Genomic DNA, 12,917 nt, shown 5'->3' with positions numbered 1-12,917 from the left:
GTTCTTTCGCAGAGCAGAATTCATACTTCATAACTTTGTAGCTGAGGGTTTTTTTTTCTTTTTAATTACAGAAGATATGTTTTATTTGGAGCTCCCAATCCTGAGTTCATTGAAAGCATTTGGTAACCAAATGGCTTAAGCAGAAATACCTGCTTGTGTAATGTTTATACAGAACATTTCATTAAAAAAAAACAAACATAACAGTCTCCAAGATGAGAGAGGGAGGGAGGCTCAGAAATGACCACGACAAACTGAATTATCCACCCCATTTTTTGAATGGTATTCAGTTAAGCCAAACTAGATGCCTTGCGTGTGGAAGAGATGCTGGTTTGATATGCAACCAGATATAAACCAACATCAGGAAAAAAAAAAGAAAGAAAGAAAATGGTACAAAGAAAACAACAGAGGAAGTCTAGCAATGGCAGGGTCATTTTGTCTGTTAACTTCTCATTTTGCCTAATGAATTTTTTCATTAAAAAAAGATCACGTTTTCGGTCTTGGCAGATGTTATCAGGGTGAGAATCCATGGGCTAAAATCCTCATTTCTCATTACCCCACGGAGCAACACTGGGGGGAGGGAATGCTGGCTGATTCAGACCTGAGGACTGCATGAGCAGTTGAAGGAGAAGAAGCAGATAGAGGGCAGAATTTCAGTGCTGACATACAGTTTAACCCAAAGGGGGACAGGCACCCCAAAGACCCTATGCAGGAGACTACCGGAATGAAGCATCTTCCAACCTGAGCACTAATGACTTGGCTGACCCAGGAAGGCAGGACTTTGTGATTGATACTGGACAGCTGATCCCCTGGGTGAACATCATCATCATGTGAGCAACTGAGGCCTACTGTGTGCCCAGCCCGCACAGCCAGATGTGCTCAGTCAGCCACTGTGAGGCAGCAATGGAAACCATTCCGGAAGTGACAATGTCCAGGGCTCAGGGAGTAGGGACATTTGAGCCACTCACTCTCGGAACCAGTTAAAGGGCTTTTCAGGTTCCAAGAGCTGTAGCACAAGCCCAGGAGTGCTCCATGGGGCCATCTTGTGGTGCATGGAACATGGTGTACGTGTGGTCAAGATGCAGGGCAGTGACAGAGGTGAGTGAGGGGGCGACCAAATGGTCCCTAATAAGGCCATAGGGACTGAGTTTTTAAAAAGGCCCTAACTCCTCTAGATGTCACCAAATCCTTTACACAGTGAGGAGATGAGGTCAAGATCAAGTAGAAATGAACTGGCCAAGTGCAGGGAGGGCTGGGTTCAAGTCCCCACACTCACATGAATGGTCTATGGGAGTTTAGAGAAATTCATTCTCCTCTCTGAGGTCTCTTTATTTATTTATTTATTTTTTTAAAGAATCAGAAGAGGTTTCATTATGATGAAAATAACTACAGATGTTATTGCTTATTTGATAAAGTTGTCCAATAGAAATTTTTGACTTTGAGTTTAAAGAATTGATAACATTTATCAATTTATTCTCTCTCATTTATAAGATGAGGGAATGGATCTTTGAATTTAATTTTCTGGTTTTAGGGGTGCACCCTTACAGCTTTTTAGGGGTTTGCAGGCAAAAAGACTCTGTGTGCCCTCCCCTGTGGCCCTGCTCAGATTTTCTGCATAGGAACCACTGTTCTAATCCTGAAGTCTGATTCATCTTGTTAATTCCTAGGTCCACTGTCGCAGCGGCTGACCCTCAGACCCCACACCATCCCACTCAGTCTGGTTATGTGAAGTGTGACCATTCTGTTGTCCAATCCAGGGCAGTTTTAAAGGTGAAAGGGAAGATTAGGTGTTTTCTGATAACAGGTCCAGATGACAAAGCCTAAAGGGACAGTTGCTGTCACCTCACTGATCAGCCCAGGCTTCGAGCCAACCTGGGGCACATAGCAGCCTTTTAGGTGACACATTTCAAGGGATGACCACTCCTTTGGTATCCAGGAATGCTCTTTAGAATATCTTCTAATGTTTCTTGCAGCAATTTAAAATAATTTATTTTCTGGGAAGGTAGGTGATATCGGATTTCACAAAGCCACCATTTTACATCTGGCTTTGAAGGAAATCATGAGTTTTGCAATAAGTCAAGGGAATACAAAGTCATTTGTTAGGTCTTCATCCCAATTCCATCTGCAGTATGCCCAAAGGTGAAAACAGGTGACGTGGAAGCCAGAGCAGGAGTGTGGCAGGTGCGACGGCTCCATCCAGGCTGAGTCCTCTGCACAGAGGGCGGGGCCATGTGCAGCATGGGAGATGATGCTAGACCCTGCCTAAGGACACACGTGTCTCAGAGTGACCGTCCACTCGGAATCCCTTCTAGGGAAGATATCTGCCGTCCTAGCAATCAGCATGGCTTCCAGCAGACTTCAGTGTAGACCAATTTTGTCTGCAGATTGGCTAGTTTCCTAAAGCAAAAACTAAAAGGGGAGGCCAGCCACTAAGAAAAGGGCAGGTATGTTAACTCATTTATTAACAACATAATGAACCCTACCGCACCTCTCCTTTCTTTAGCTTGAAATAAAAAGTAAAAAAATACATTAGGAACTAATTTTAGTTCACTTTTTTGTTTTTTAAATTTTAGAGAGAGAGCAAGTGGGGAGAGGGACAGAGGCAGAGAGAGAGAGAGAGAGAGAGAGAGGAATCTCCACTCTCAGCTCAGAGCCCAACATGGGGCTGGATCCCACGACCCTAGCATCATGACCTGAGCCGAAATCAAAAGACGGATGTTTAAGCAACTCAGCCACCCAGACACCCCAGAAACTAATTTTAAAAGTAGTTGTCTTCTTCTAGTAAATTTATTCACTGATCATTTTTAAGTTTGGGGGATATTTTGACAGTCTTTGTTAAAAAGCAATGAATGGATTTAAATAACTCCTACCTCATGGTTTTAAATCATGGGTAAGGTTTTACATCTATAATCTTGGGTGCGATTTAAAGGTAGTTACTTGATTTTATTTTAATCAACCTCCTTCTTTTCTTATTCCTCTTATGTTGTGATTTATAATATTAAGTTAATTTCTTAATTGGGCATGTTGTCAATTATTATGCAGGTAAAAGTTACTAATATAGGAATTAGATATGTTTATTTTATGGATAACTTGTTTTCAATCCATTCTCTAATACTCTTTGATTTGTTTGATTTAGAGTTTGGTTCTTGAGCAGCTATTTTCAAGCCAGGTCAGAAGGGCTGTAAAACCCTTGAAAATTATTTATGAGTACTTTTCCCCTTTGGGAGATAGTATGTAGCTCCATGAAATTTCAAAAGAGGTTCGTGAAAAATAATGTTACCAATTGCTATTAGTGTCATTGAAAATGAATGAGGGAAAGTTTTTGCATCCATTCGCCTTTCTATTTGCCAAGCTAAGGGATCCAGGTAACAACAACAGCATCAACAACAGCCCCCTCTGGATTATGAAACAAGGCAAGGGAAGAGGTTAAATAAACTTCATTTGAAAAAGATATTATAAGTCCCATTATGGGCAACATGGTTTCTTTTGGAGAACAGATGCAAACAGCCACGTTATATACTCTGTGTGTATGTAAGTCTATTCTTTGCTGTGTGGGAGGAAATCATCACAGTTGAATATGAACATGACCCTCTGTTCAGTTAACCAGAGCTGGCTGAAGACTTTTATTCTGGAATGCAGATGAGGGAAACCAGTTTTTGTCAGGCCCAGTCTATACCACTGAGTGGCACCTTCTGAAGCCAAATGCAGCGGGACATTTGTACATGGTATGTAATAATAACTCACTCACTCACTAAGATGTATTCTGGAAATGTACAACATCCTACCATTTTCCTCCTTTTTTTGAAAACCGGTTGATTGGTCATGAATGGGTTATAGAGTGGGTGGATCTGGAAATGGAGTGATCCCCGGGACCTTCATTCCTTCATTCACCCCTGCCACAAGGAAGTAGCATCTGTCGGCATTTTGAATATTCACTACCTTCAAACAAACCTTGCCTCCCCTGGCCCCACCGCGGACATATTTGTACACATCCCCCTGCAGTCTTTATTTATTATTATGGGAATAGCTACCACAGAGTAACGTGGGATATGTAAGAGCCTGGGTAGAAGGTAGACAAAAATAGATTTTCAGTTTTCCCATCAAAATGAGTCAAAGAGAAAATAATTCTGTTTAAATTACTGATTTATAGGTAATAAATCAGTTACCTATAACAAAAAACTGTAACAGAAAACTGTTACAACAAGAACAAATTTAAGAAAGTTGGCAGCTTCCAAACAGGCCAATTATTATAATTTGCAGAAAATGAAAATGAAATAGAAACCATAATGATTTTTTGTCTCAGCGGAGTCTGTCCAAAGAGAATGAAGCTCCACTTTCAAAAATGCTGATTGTGGGGCACTTTCAGGAAGGCACACAAGGGGGCGCTGTCAGCACTTGCCAATCAAAGGACAAGAAAACTAAATTTTCACGTTGTAACTTTGCTATACTAATGGTTTTGGAATTTACTGGTTGAGAAATGTGTGTATACTTGGGTAGAAAGAGAATGAGAAAATTTTATTAGCATGCCCACTGTTCTAACAATCAAATATTTTATTCTAGAAATTAAAAGCATCTTGAAAAGGATCTCAATTAGCAAATAAATGTTTTGACCTTGAAACTTTTTTTAATTAAAAAAAAATTTAATGTTTATTCTTGAGAGAGAGAGAAATGTTTATTCCTGTGTGAGCAGTCAGCACAGAGCCTGACGAGAGGCCTTAACTCACAAGCCATGAGATCATGACCTGAGCCGAAGTTGGATGCTCAACCGACCGAGCCACCCAGGTACCCTTTGACTTTGAAACTCTTAAGAGTTTCTGTCCTGAGTGTCTCTTCTCACAAAAACCTACAATAGCTGAAATATTATGTTTCTTTAGAACTGACAAATGAGCAAAGATTATTCCCAAATTAAAGGAAAAATCTAATGCCTTTTATTATCCCTCAAAGGACTTTAGAAGAATCAATACCTATTTGGGGGGCAGGAAGGGATATATCCAGGCAGAATTTTATCTGTACAAATTTCACATTTAAACCAATATATGCATAAATACTTATATTTTTGTAACTAGTAAAAATGAGGTTTTAGCATACATTCTATTTTAAAATCTGACTTTTTACTCAATGCAATGAATATCTTTCCATACCAATATATATAGATCTGTATTAACAGGTAGTTATTGGGTTGCAAAGGAAGAGGTATGTGGAGCTCAAATACAGCAATCCAGCAACAATTAAGCATAGCTCTTCAAGGTAAAACATTTTTTTACCCATCTCTCCCCATTCAAGTTGCAATTTCAACTTGACGTTATATATTTTGGATGTGGTATCGATAAAATAGTCTCAGTTCCCTCCTCTATTTCATGTTAACATAGTCAGTATTTGAGGAGGGCAGAGTTTCTACTAAGCCTCTGGTGTCTTGCATGGCGTATGAAGTGGAACTGAAGGTTTTCTAAGAGCTTCTAAATCAGCAGGGACGCGGGGCGTGTCTGCCACCCTTACCACAACAGGAATCCCAACCCAGGATTCTATGGATAATCCTATGGGTAGGTCTTTCTTCCCAGACTCAAACTACCTAGAGATGGCTTATCTTTATGTGTCTATGTTAGAATTGAGCTCAGGACCTGGCATGGAATAGGTGCTTTTAAACATGTTTAATGAAAGCAACACATGTCCTCAGTGATCATGTTCTTTACCCATGAAGATATATGCAAGGTGTGATTCATCCAGCCTAGCTGATCATCCTAGCCATGTCAGGACTTCTGATCTAGCTCAGAAACTAGCTCTGTGCCATCAGCAGCAGCTGTCTAGAATACTGAAGCAGAGAATGGGGAGTCTCTACTGGGATAGGCAGTAAGAAAGGTCAGTTCTCAAAGGTGGCTTGGAGCGGAGAAAGAGGCCATGAGAGGCGGTGTACCATGGCAGTTGAGAGATCAGGCTCTGAGTGGAACCATATGGTTTTGGATCCCAGCTCTGCTTTAAAATACTTCCTAGCTGTATGGCTTTGGGTATGTTACTTAACCTCTCTGTAAGTGAACTTTGTATTCTGGAAAATGGGGATGGTAAGAGTATGCATCTTGTAGGGTCTTGGAAAGATACCGTGAGTAGCGTTGGCCCGTGCGTGGCAGGTGAGGGTCCGTGTTGTGAGACAATGCATGTGATGACACAGGCCAGGGAATATGGAAGCTGACAGAATCACTTCTTGAATTTTTATTATGAACCACAAAGTAACAATTCTGAAAGGAAAAGGTCAAAGATAGCAACAGATGATAGAAAATTCTAGTATAGAAGATACTCGATGGGGCAGCAGTTTTCAAAGGAATTAAAGACACAGCCCTTGACACAGTCATTTTGTGATCGGGAAGGCTTATTCTTACTTGCCTCCAGCTTGGACATCTCTAGCCTTTGCCACTGCGTCATACCAGTATTTTTTTTTTTTTAATGTTTAAGAGAGAGAGAGAGAGAGAGCACAAGTGGGGGAAGGCAGAGAGTGAGAGAGACACAGAATCCAAAGCAGGCTTCAGACTCTGGAGCTGTCAGCTTAGAGCCTGATATGGGGCTCGAACTCACAAACCATGAGATCATGACCTGAGCTGAAGTCGAACGCTTAACCGACTAGCCACCCAGGTGCCCCTCATACCAGTATTTAATAGTCTATTATTGATACCTGATTTTGTCTGGCTCAATCAAGGGGAGGATGGTATTCCTTTTGCTTTATTGTATACAGGGAGGTAGCCCAAAGAGGGTGGGGATCCATGTTTAAGTTTTTGATTAACTTTCATTTCACACATTCATTCCTCATAGTGGTGAAGCCCACCTCTTTTACCTTTGTCAAAAGCAAACCCATTGTTCAGAACGTGAAATACCTGGAGATACTGTCATGTGAATCTAAGCTATCCATCCTGTGGGCTGTCTGTGCACCTGAAGCAGCGCCCGGATGGTCGTCAATGGTGTCCAGTCCAGACTCTCTGGAAAGGTTCATGATGTGGTTCTGGTAGTACATGTGGATGCTCTCCCGAGTGGGAACATTGCCCTGAGGAGGGGAAACAGTGCGACAGCTCTTACTTTCCTGCACGTTCCTCAATCCCGACAACTCTCAGCTGTCGCGTGCTCCTTAAGCAAGGATTAAAACACAGCTAGTCAAGGTGGGCGTTGGTGTTGACTCATTGAATTAATGGCCCCCAGTATCGCTGGGCAAGGCTAACAAGAAATCCCTTCTTGGTTATGGGTGAGGGGAGTCAAAGGCACAAACTTCCAGTTATAAGATACATCACTCCAGGGAATGTTATGCAGAGCATGGTGACTGTTCTATATATTTGAAAGTTTGTAAAAAAAAAAATTGGAACTGCATGTGGTGATGGATGATGTTAAGCAGACTAACTGATCATTTTGCAATATATACAAATATCGAATCATTATGTTGTATATCCAGAGCTAATATAATGTTATATGTCAATTATATCTCAATAAAAATAAGATAAAAACTTAAAAAAACCCAAATCCCTTCTCATATGTAGATAATTTTGCTACGTGATAGTCACTTTTTCAGAAACTATCAGTTTTAAATGCTATCTATAAACCATATGTTACTATATTTTGTTGCTCTGCATATATCTTAGTTGTTCCTATGAGAAGTTTCAGACCAAATTTCCCAGACTAAACAACATAATCCTCCGTGAGACAGCAGAGTCTATGCACCTGCAAACAGGTGAGGGGAGGGAACAGAACGAATAAACTGGCCGCTGTCCCAGGACTGTGTGTGTGTGCGTGTGTGTGCGTGTTTGTGTGTGTGTCTACATACGTGCATGCGCATGTAGTGTCTGATTATTTTAATTCTGAGCATGGAACAGATTGAAATATACAGAAAAACAAAGAGGTTATATAAAGACTGTCTGAAAGACTATAGATTTTGTGTTATCCTGTTTGAAGTTCTGGATACTGACTTTTGAAATCTTTACAATGTGGGAAGAAGCAAAAAGAATTATAACAACAGTGTTACCTTTTTAATTTCTCTGGTCAGCATGCATCTTTCAATCCTCAGAACTGTAGATATATCAATATGCTCCCTTGAAATGGAGTTAAGCCAAGTTGTGAAACTATCCACTGTTGCCAGAAACAGGACCCAGGTAAATTTCAAAATATTAAATATCCTCTTGATGATATTGTCTAGGAGGAAGAAAAGCAACAAGATTTCAAAGGAGTAAAATGCCATCAGCCATTTTGCTATCACATATCACAGTGATGTTTTACCAAAGGCAGACCCAGTTTCAGACCTGCATACCCAATATGGCAGGAGGCACGTGGACCTCAGCATTACGGGGGCGTGGAGGACGGGCAGTATAGGAAGCTATGGCTGGGTCTTTCTACACATGCACTTGGTTTTGATGGCCATCTCAAAACCAAACTTGGTTAGAATTTTTAACCCTTGGTCAAAACATCAGTCAGAATAGGTTCATTTACAGATACTAGGTTTGCTAAAAAGTAGAGACCGCATTCAAATACATTTCTTTTGTTGACACAGGGGTAGAAACAGTTTGCATCTATCCAGGAAACCAGGTCCTTTCATGCTTTTTCTATAAATTTCTTCTTTTCTTAAGTAATAATTATTGGAAATAAGTCTATTGATTCAGTAAGACTTTGATGTTTTCCACTGTCGCTACGTTTCAGTTAAATCGCCTTCAAGGTATTTTGTAAAGAGCTCACTACATATACTAGGAGTATATCCATATTACTGAATCCTCTTCATTCCTATTTAATTCTGCTGCAATGCGCTGACTGTAGAATTCTGCACATGGGATCAATCCTGTCCAAACCAGCAGATGCTGGGAGATGCCTGATACACTTGGGGTCTCTTCCTTATCTGCAGCTGTGATGTGGGGAGCCCGGTAAAGCTGCCCAGCATGTTAAGCTCAGTTCAGATTGACACTGTGTCTGTGACATTATCTCAGGGCAGCACGCAGGGAATTCAACAGGAGCTCCCTGATCATTATTAAGTTTGAGGAGGTCTCATAGCTGTGACCTAACTTATGTTAGGTCAGAATCAAAATAAAAGAGGAAAGAGAGCATCTTTATTATCTGTCTTGCTCATTCGTTCCTATAAGCCACTGGTTTTCCAACTGGCACATGAGGAGCCCTTCAAGCCATGCCACCAAAGTTTGATCCCATGTGAATTCTTTTATAATTTGGCATGAAAACAAATTTAGTCTTATTAGCGACTTTAAACATCAACTGCAATAAAGTGAATACTTAGTGAACATCACAATGAATTACAAACTGTCTTAGTGTTTATTAATAAAAACACAAAACACCACCACTACCACCACCAAGGAAAACAACTTGTATCCCTCAACCTTTCCCCACCAAAACAAAACAAAACAAAACAAAACAAAAGAAACAAACAAAAAAAACAAAAAACCAGATTCAAGTGTCATAGTAAAATGAATTCATGATTAATGATTATGGTTGGTAATTATAGTTTTAAATCATGACTATAGCATGCAGAAAATTCATGATTAATGATTATAGTTTGTAATTATAGTTTAAAATCATGACTATAGCATGCAGAAAAGGGCGTTAGCCTTTATGGTCTTATGCAGGATCTTTTTATTGGACAGGATCTGATTGCAGGCCATACTGTCTCTGTTACAACTCCTCATCTTTTCTGGTGTGGTGTGCAAGCGGCTGTAGACCAGGAAAGGATTGTCTGTGAATGGGCACGGCTGGCTTTCCAATAAAACTTTATTTACAGACAATGAAATTTGAATTTCATAATTTCCATATCTCATGGTTCTTCTTTTGATTTTTTTTAACCAAAAAAAAAATCAAAATCAAAATCATCCTTAGCTAACAAGGCATATAAAAACAGCAGGCGGGATCTGGCCCCGGGAGGCTATATAGTTACCTAATCTCAAATCCAGCCAGTGCAATCAGATGTGACCCTTTCATGACTCACCACTACTCCTTCTTTCCAAAGCCCACAGTCTGACTCAGCATTTAACTTTGTAATAGAAAAACAACAACAACAACGTTGTTTGTGAATTGGGTTGCCTAGGAGGAAGGCAGAATTTCTCCCAGGGAAAGGTCCGCTCTGAAAAGGAGAACCATCAAAGGGAAGTTGAGCTAACGGCATGGCCTCAGGACAGAGTCCAGGCGGGCAAGGCAGAGACAAAGAAGAGTTGAACAGTTCTACCTACTGAAGGAACAGGGATCTTGGACTTGCCAGCTGGTACCTGGGGAAGAAAGCGGGAATGATCTAATGAGCCAAGCTCCAGAGGCACCAGCTGGGCAGAGACCCACTGAGGCAGGAATAGTGATCACTGACTTTCCCTTTCAAGTTGTTTCCTGTCCCTGCTGCCCCCCACCCCTGCACTCCCCCAAAGCCTTGGTAAAATGCTGTCAGACCCAACAGTCTTTCAAGAGGCGTACTTGAGGAAGTAAGGACATGAGAGTATCCTCTGTTGAGCAAAGAAGCCCAGAAAGGGACCAGCAGCTACATGAAGCTGAACAGAGTGAGGTCTGCAGATATCACAGAAGAGCACTTCTGAGCCAGAGGCAGCTGGGGACACCTATATTGTTCTTGCCCTCCCCCTCCCCCAGCCGTTTTGGGTTTAATCTTGAGCAAGTATTTCCCACAGTGCCTTGTATGTAATCTCTAGCTGCTTTGTGTAGACACAAAAAAGAGAGTCTGAGCCTAGGAGGCTGAGGGACTTGGCGGTTACACCTATTAATAAACTCAGCATCTTACATTTTTGACAGTTTATCTTTTTCTCATATTCACAATTATTGCCTGAGAGGTGGTGATGATACATATGGTTATTTCAGTTTTGCTAAGGCTGGTCCTGATGGTAAAACTAACATTTCTGTGTTGGAGACACGAATAACACACTTTATTAACTTGGTGATCACAAACTAACATGTGAAATTGCATTTATAAGTTTTATTTATTTTTTAGCCATAGGGGTAGTAAAGCATGGTGGTTAACAGCACACACTCTGGATTTAGACTTTTTGTGTTCAAATCCCAACACTACCCCTTGGTGGTTGTGTAGACTTGGCAAAAATTTTCTTTCTTTCTCTCTTTCTTTCTCTCTCTCTCTTTCTTTCTCTCTCTCTCTCTCTTTCTTCCTTTCTTTCTTTCTCTCTCTCTTCCTTCCTTCCTTCCTTCTTTCTTTCTTTCTTTCTTTCTTTCTTTCTTCCTTCCTTCCTTCCTTTCCTCCTTTCTTTCCTTCTTTCTCTTTCTTCCTTCCTCTTCTTCCTTTCTTTCCTTCTTTCTCTTTCTTCCTTCCTCTTCTTCCTTTCTTTCCTTCTTTCTCTTTCTTCCTTCCTCTTCTTCCTTTCTTCCTCCCTCCTCCTTCCCTCCTCTCCTCTCTTCTTTTTCTTCCTTCCTTCCTTCCTTCCTTCTTTCTTTCTTTCTTTCTTTCTTTCTTTCTTTCTTTCTTTCTTTCTTTCTTTCTTTTCTTTCTTTCTTTCTTTTCTCTTTTTCTTCCTTCCCTCCTCCCTTCTTTTTCATTCTTTCATCTCTTTCTTTTTGTCCTTTTTTTTCTTTTCTTTTCCTTTTTTTTCTCTCTCCTTCCCACCCTCCCTCCTTTCCTCTCTTTCTCTCTCTATTTATTTTCTTTACAAATTTTGATTTAAATTCCAGCTAGTTACCAGACAGTGCAATATTGGTTTCAGGAAAGACTTGGCGAAGTTAACTAATCTTTCTCTGCCTCAGTTGCTTCTCTCATAAATGGGAGAGAGGTTTTTTTGAAGTAAATAGTTAACATGCCTTATGGCTCTTGGAAAAGTGCCCGGCAAAGATGTGTGATCTAAAGTGTTAGCTACTATTACTCTATGAAGCTTTGCAGCAATGATAGAATTATCTGGCTCCACATATTTATGAGTGAAATGATCTGGAAATGGGGGTTCAGGGTAAAGTAGCTGTGCCATGGATGGTGTTAGACAGCCTTTGAGAAGTCTTCTTTTGGGTTAGTAAATGGCATCCTTGGCAGTATTTGTGAAAAGAATAAGAACCCCTAAGAATCTTGCCTGCAGATATATAATATATGCAGGAGTTTGAACCCTGTGACACAGAGGAAATGGCATGTTTATGGAACTGGAGAGGTATTTGAGTTCATTTTATTTGGAAGCTTTTGTTTTGCCTTTTTTTTCCCTTCATGGAAAAATCTTCCTCCCAGTCACATCGACATGAAGCCCAAATGACACCATGACTGAACTAGGCATTAGGAGACATGGATTCTGTCCTAGACTCTCTCACATAGAAGCTGTTAGAGTCCTGAGCAAACTCACTGGGATTTGGTTTTCCCTTCATCAAGTGAAGACTTTGGCCTAAGTTTCCAGAGTACCCTGTCATTTCCCCAACTGTACTTACCTCACATTTAAGCCTTCTATATTCTTTAAAATTAATTGTCAATATCTTTTGTGCTTTTGTTTTGATGGCTTCTATGGGACATTTATAATATGCTCCCTCAAATCTCCTTTCCTAGGTAGTTGGATAAAATAATTTACAAACTGAATCCAATCCAACATTTAATCCAACAGTGTAAAGGTCAGATCTACTTCTAGGAGTCGCTTTGAAATTTCATTAGAGATGTGATTTTAAGAGACACTGATTATTTAATCATAGTCTAGAAACAGTATTTGATTAATTATTTTTAGGCAGCCTTCTATGACATATCTTCTGGGAAAGCAACATTTTCAAATTTCCCCCAGCTCCTACTCATCTTTATTTTGTTACCTGGCCCATCAGATTTCTTCTTGATCGGTTCTTCCTCTCGGGCTTCCCACTCCACAGGACCTGCCAAGTGTGTTGCATGAACATGAGTTAGACCCTTTGAGGATAAATTGAATGTCAACACTACCCTTCTGGACTAAAGGAATTTTGTAATTAAATCTAGAACATTCTGCCTAATTTAAGAGTTCTCTGGG

At 40.4% G+C, this 12,917-nt stretch overlaps 1 protein-coding gene across 1 annotated transcript in view; it reads right to left on the bottom strand.

Moving 5' to 3' along the window:
- PIEZO2 (piezo type mechanosensitive ion channel component 2) overlaps positions 1-12,917 on the bottom strand; it is a 446,101-nt gene that overhangs the window by 35,004 nt on the left and 398,180 nt on the right. Inside the window, exons 37-39 of the mRNA XM_077778264.1 lie at positions 12,727-12,786; positions 7,991-8,157; positions 6,858-7,024 (exon numbers count right to left, since the gene is read on the bottom strand). Coding sequence (XP_077634390.1) covers positions 6,858-7,024; positions 7,991-8,157; positions 12,727-12,786 — 394 coding nt within the window. The remainder of the gene's footprint in view (positions 1-6,857; positions 7,025-7,990; positions 8,158-12,726; positions 12,787-12,917) is intronic.

Source organism: Crocuta crocuta, unplaced genomic scaffold, assembly GCF_008692635.1.
Source record: "Crocuta crocuta isolate KB4526 unplaced genomic scaffold, BGI_CrCroc_1.0 scaffold26, whole genome shotgun sequence".
NCBI classification, from domain to species: Eukaryota; Metazoa; Chordata; class Mammalia; order Carnivora; family Hyaenidae; genus Crocuta; species Crocuta crocuta.
The sequence above is the reverse complement of the archived record's forward strand: the minus strand, read 5'-3'. Positions and strand labels throughout refer to the sequence as shown.